Source organism: Octopus sinensis, unplaced genomic scaffold, assembly GCF_006345805.1.
Source record: "Octopus sinensis unplaced genomic scaffold, ASM634580v1 Contig19321, whole genome shotgun sequence".
Lineage (NCBI taxonomy): Eukaryota > Metazoa > Mollusca > Cephalopoda > Octopoda > Octopodidae > Octopus > Octopus sinensis.
The window spans coordinates 48434-55159 of NW_021836291.1; the positions used below are offsets into that span (position 1 = coordinate 48434).

The window sequence follows — 6726 nt, forward strand, 5'->3', positions numbered from 1 at the left end:
TATTATTTAAGCCAAAAACAGAATCACCGTCTTAACCATTAACTAACGTGTTCAGGTGATTCCGACACTTCTCAACAGTCTAGCCATCTTTTCACGATGTTCAGACCGTGACCCCACACACTTTCTGTATGTACGGTGAAATGCTTGTGGTCCATCTCCACGATCCCTCCCACTTGCCTCTACAAGAGACTCCAGTGTTCGATGGACAATTTTCATGTCGGTATGGTCCTTCAGTATGTTGAATAAAATACAATTTATTTAAATGGATATTTAACAAAAATAATGTAATTAAATCTAAATATATTTTAAATAAATAAAGTGGCCTCTTTTCATTGCATGGCCTAGAAAAGGTCAAATTTAATAAATTAAATAAAATTGGCATTATAATGAAAAATAACTTTTATATTTAGTTTTTTATGGATAATTAAGACGAAGAAAAAGAATTTGCTGAATTTTTTCGAAAATTTCATACTTTAATTTTCGAGTATTTCTATTTTTAGAAATATTCTTTAGGTGGCCTCTTTTCATTGCACGGGACTGGAATAAACTCAAAATAAAATACGCAAAAAGTCTTATTAATAGCATGCCAGGCCGAATATAGATGTAATTAGAGCTAATGGAGGACATACTACACCATTTCCCATACTAAATAGGATTAACACCAAACTAAGTGGGACTAGCAGAAAACTAAATGGGATTAGCAGAAACTAAGTAGGATTAACCTTCAAACTAAGTGGGACTAGCAGAAAACTAAATGGGATTAGCAGAAACTAAGTAGGATTAACCTTCAAACTAAGTGGAATTAACGTCAAACTAAATGGGATTAGCAGAAAACTAAGTGGGATTAACGTCAAACTAAGTGGGATTAGCAGAAAACTAAGTAGGATTAACCTTCAAACTAAGTGGGAGTAATTTGCGTGGGAACAGCTGTTCCATTCGGCTTGCTGGCAGATTAATTTCTGATTAATTTAACTTTCCTATTCTTCAAAAAAAGCTATAATCTTTAAAAAAAAAGTGGGAGTAACATCAAACTAAGTGGGATTAACGTCAAACTAAGTGGATTACGTTTATTATAAACATTATATTTCGACGCAGCAAATAAAAATGCCACGTAAATCATTGGAAGAGAAAAATCAAATGCATAGAAGTAGAATACATTTAATTTCAGCTGCAGAATCAGGTAGAGATTGGAAAAAAACAGCACTTGAACTCAATATCTCGAGAACAACAACATATCGTTGGATAAGGGATGGAGTTAAACCTGACACGAGAGGTGGAAATTATAGAAAAAAGTTTGACAAAAAACATGTCGACTTTTTTATATCATGCATTGAAGACGATAGCACACTTACCCTTCATGGAATAAAAAGAAAATTTAAATTAGTTTTTCCAAAATTATCAATATCAAAATCAAGTATCGCTCGACATCTCGATCTAAGTTTGTATACATTAAAGAAAGTGAGATTCGAGCCGGAAAAAGCTAATTGTGAAATTCACAAAATCAAGAGAAAGGAATTTGTTGAATCGGAAAACAGACAAATTTGCTTTATGGATGAATCAAACTTTAATCTCTATATCAGCAGGACAGAAGGAAGATCGCTAAAGGGAACAAGATGCACTACTCTAGCGGCTGCATCAAAAGGGTCGAATGTACATATAATTGGATGCATCTCAAATCTAGGACTCATTTACTATGAAATCCGAAGGGGAGCTTTTAAAAAAGAGCAGGCTTGTGATTGGATGAAAATTTGTTTGAGGCAAGCACGGATTAAACATGGTGGTCCAGTTATTATAGTGTTGGACAATCCACCAGCTCACGTGGTATCGAAGAAGTTTTTCGATTGGAAAAATTTAATGATTTTCACATTCTTCGTCTCGGTCCGTACAGCCCAATGCTTAACCCCATCGAAAATGTATGGTCAAAAGTAAAAGCTCACGTGAAAAGAGACATCGCTTCTAAAAAAACCAAATTTTATTCCAACAAGGAGAAGGCTTGTCAATTAAAGAGCATCGAAACGGATACTTGAACAAATAATTGTAGATAGAATGATAGAATGAAACAAATATTGCCGACACACTAAATATGAAATTAAAAAAAAAATTTTTTTGTGTTAATTCAATTTAGTTTGCTATTAATCCCATATTGTTTGGTATTAATCTCACTTAGTTTGATGTTAATCCCATTTAGTTTTATGCTAATCCCACTGAGTTTTCTGCTAATCCCACTTAGTTTGATGTTAATCCCACTTAGTTTTCTGCTAATCCCACTTAGTTTTGGTGTTAATCCCATTTAGTATGGGAAATGGTATCAAATCAAATCAAAATTTATTCCAAAGACCACCGTTAACCAAGAAAAAACTAACTAGGTGATCCCGACGAATTTGATCATTGCTCTCAGCTTCGCTCTGTGCTGCTCTCTTGAGCCCACACAAGATCGTTGAGGGCGGATCGTTTCTTTATACCATTGATGCCCTTTGTATTCTTTTCAATGAGAGTTTCGAAAGAGATTGGTGGTTTGATAGTTTCACCTGTATACCACCTTTCGTTCGGTAAGTGTGAAAGCTCTTTTCTGGGTTGCGGAGATTTTACGGATGTTTGTATTCGAGATCAGTGGCCCCATGAGGCACAAACATATGAGATACATGGTTCGATATACTGTGAGTAGAGTGTTTTAAGTATAGGTTGAGAAGTATAGATATTAAATAAATTTGTTCAGTTTTTTTGGGTTCTGAATTATCAATAAATGAAAAACCATATAAATATAATATTTTTAGAAAAATAAAAAAATAAACAATACTTTATTTAATGTTTTAAATCAATAGAAGTTATTTTTTAGATATTGTTTCATAATAAATTTATAGAACTCCTCTCAGAGATTGGTTTAATCATCTCGAGGAGGAGTCACGACAGTCGTGAAACGAGCTGGCTTTTTCAGCGGATATCGTTCGCAAAAGTTCGTCTGCTACTGTCGACCACCAATTCAATTGCTTGAATCTTCCTGCGGAAAATGGCAATCGGGATTCTAACTGACTTTGTGGTGTACAGCATAAAAGACGGAGACCATGGCTGATGTTCAGGAAGGTGTAATATTCATGCCCTTTTTAATTTAAGTTTTCAAAATCGCCATTGTATTTAAATTAGTTGTTGTTTTTACTTGTTCCATAATCATTCTAGTTTTTTCAATTTTAGCAAAAATGTCCTCCTCCATTGCTCTTGACTGGTGTCGTGAGTGTTCTTACGGACTCACTTGGCAAAATAGTTGCTGCAGTTTAAGATTCTGTTAGTTTCAATCTCAGACAGGAGCACTGATACGCATTCCCGATGACACGACTAGTTTACAATTCAAAAAGACAGCGCATGTGACATCCAAATAAACGACTTTAAAAACTGAAAACAAGCTCAACTGATTATAGCATTGAGTCACATCCGGTCTCTTCAATGTCAACAGAAGAAAGACAAGAATTCACAACGAATGCAAGTATTTATTGATAAATGCACTCCCAGCAGAGTCAATCACACTCACCCTCTCAGCTCGATGACTTCTCTGTCGCGACAAAAATTGTTCCTCCAAGTTAAGTCGACTGAGAACAGCCCTACTCCTGTTGACGTCGACGAGTATCCTCAGAACAGACATCTCCTCTTCTATCCTCCTTTCACTCAAATCACGACTAATCCGCAGATACCGCTGTTCGTACACGTCCTCACAATACTCGCTCGTCTTCTCACTCATCACATTCTCCACACTCCACTCATTTTTCGAGTAGGGAATACACAACTCACGCCTTTCCTCCAATTCGGCCGGATGATGACTCTCATGCTTATTTTGGAGGTGGACAAGTCGGTCTTGTGCCGCACTGAGCACACCAAGTGACTTGTCCAGTCGGCTGATGGTCGACTGAATGTCCATTTCGACATCCGCATAGACATTGTCCTCCAATAGACAGGGCCTTCTGAAGTAGTTGGAGTTATCCACCACTCCGAGACTCCGTTTGAATGGTGTGTTGGCAGATCTTGTGGAAATTAGAAAAGTGAGTACAATTCGTCCCATTCGTTGGGCTTTTCCCACTGTGAACAGACGGTGACGTAGTTGTAGTAATAGAGGACTCCACGAGAACTCTTGTGGAGAGACCAGTTGCCGGACACGTCCAGTGCTGACTTGAGAGCCTAAAGTAGTCTTGTGACACAACCTCGGTCTTCCGGAGCAATTCAGTCGACTTTCCGTGCTTGGAAGTTGATTTTATTGGCCCTGACTTATTCATTAACTTCATATAAATTTCCTATTATCGGATTAGCAAAAGTTGTGTATGATTAAGTTATTAATACATCATAAATAAAAATGCTACATTAGTCACCACGTCATACAACTGTTAAATTAATAACAAAAATTAATTAAAAATATCTTTTTAAATTTTACCTTTGTTTAATAATGAAGTTAAAAGTAAATCTCTCAATATTTTGCTTGACCGGCTAATCCATCAATAGTCAGGGATGTGTAAAAAACCCGTCCAAGGTCGTCTCTCTGTGTCCAAATCTGCAGATTATGGGGAATCATAGGCGAGTTGTCTCCATTAAATAGATCAAATAGTAACAAAAATGATAACACATAACAAGATTTTTTATCACTTAACAATCAATTTTTATTTAGTAATTTGTTAAATCATTCTGTTTATATATTAAAATTTACTAGCCAGTTTTAGTAATTGATTAATTAATTTAGAATATATCCAATTACTCTTTCAATCTTTAAGATTGTTTAATTACAGACATAACTAATGAGCATTAAAATGAACAAATATCTGTTCACAAGTGTGATAAACTGGAGAAGGTTCTATTCGAAAATAATGTTCATAAATTGAATTTTGAAAGCATTTTTGAGAAAAAAGATGTGAAAAAGGTAGAAACTGAGAATTTGATGGCATCTTAATGACTGACCGTGAGACTACGTCGCCCGACTTAAAGAGTTTGTTTTGTATTAACCATCTCCTAATTTGTATCTTCTAATTGAAAACAAAGAAAATATTTGTGTGGAGTCAATCGAAACTACCCAGACAATTTGGTTAATAAAGAAGCTTGAGTTTCCTACTATTCAGACCCCCGAACAATCAGAATGTAGAATCTTTAATTGGTTGGCTTTAGAAAGAAATTATTTCCCCAGTAGTGAGGCACTATATTGTCCACTACAGTATGGGTTTTCAATCAAAAAAACATTGTGTAATCAAAAGAGAAGTGGGTCACTTGGCAACCCAGTAGGGGAAAATGCTCAACGTCATAAGACATAAACAAGTCGTCGAATTTTTCACCTGTATGTAAACAGCAAAATTACAAATTAAAAGGATACTCAACAATACTACACAAAATGTTGATTCTGCAAAACGTGCATGGTATTCAAATTAACAAAGAGGAAATAAATGCACCCAACACCCCATATTGAAGCAACCTACTAAATGCATGGAAAGTAATATAGAGTCGTAATTGATTGAGAAAGAATATAAATAAGTAGTGTTTACTATTTTGTAGTCTTAAAAAAAGACTACTCTTCAGAGGATAACGAGCGAATGGATAACTTTTAAATTAACTATTTTTAATTATTTTCTGTGATTAAAGTTAATAAAATTTGAATTAAAAAATTATTGAATCAACATTTAGACAACGTGTTAATTAAAATGGTGCTCGTGTGATTTCTTTATATTGTTATTATTACTTTCTCATATAATTTACCTCTATAGTCCTGTCCACTCATCAACGTGTACAACTTGAAGGGAGAACGATCCGAATCAACAGTAGCCTTACCAGCAGTATTCCAAACTCAAATCAGGCCTGACATTGTTTCCAAAGTGGCCGATGAAATGCGGAAGAACACCCGCCAGCCATATGCAGTCTCCAAGACAGCCGGAGTGAAGGTCACCGCCCACTCCTGGGGAACTGGGCGAGCCATGTCCAGGATTCCTCGGGTTGTCGGGTCGGGGACTGGTCGAGCCAGTCAAGGAGCATATGGAAATATGTGTCGAGGTGGCCACATGTTCGGAGGGACCAAAATATTCCGTCGATGGTACAGAAAAATCAATCTCCGACAAAAAAGATTTGCCATTTGTTCTGCCATCGCTGCCTCGGGAGTGTCCTCGTTGGTTATGGCCAAAGGTTAGTCCGCGGGAGGCAGTTTAGGCCACCGAGTGGAGCAAGTGCCCGAATTCCCGCTGGTCCTGGGAGACGACGTGGAGAGTTTGACCAAAACGAAGGACGCGGTCTCTGCCATGAGAAATGTGAAGGCATATGTGGACGTGGAGAAAGTGGTGGACACCAAAAGACTGAGACCTGGACGGGGCAAAATGAGGAATCGACGACATGTGCTCAAAAAGGGCCCGTTAGTTATCTACAAGGAAGATAACGGGATTACAAGAGCCTTCAGGAATATTCCTGGTTTTCCGTGTTTTTTTATTTTGTAGGAGTGGACTTGTTGCCGGTGTCTCAGCTCAATCTGAGAGTATTCGCTCCTGGTGGTCACGTGGGGAGATTTGTGATATGGACTGCGGGGGCTATTAGTAGTTTGGATGCTCTCTATGGGACGTGGTCTACGCCTTCTCTCTGCAAGGTCGATTGGAACCTCCCCCAGCCGATGATGACGGTGACGGATATTCGACGTATTCTGAGGAGTGAGGAGATTCAGAAAGAAATATGTGACCCACTTAAGATGAAGAAGAGGGCCACTAGTAAGAGGGCGAGGAAGGT

The 6726-nt window shown here is 37.4% G+C and overlaps 1 protein-coding gene across 1 annotated transcript; it reads left to right on the forward strand.

The window, feature by feature from the left end:
* The first annotated feature begins 5646 nt into the window (after positions 1 to 5646).
* On the forward strand, positions 5647 to 6443 carry LOC115232086 (60S ribosomal protein L4-like). The gene is given in 2 exon segments (XM_029801956.1): positions 5647 to 5666; positions 5727 to 6443. Coding segments are annotated over 2 exon segments (720 nt in total). The 5' UTR covers positions 5647 to 5663.
* The last annotated feature ends 283 nt before the right edge of the window (positions 6444 to 6726 follow it).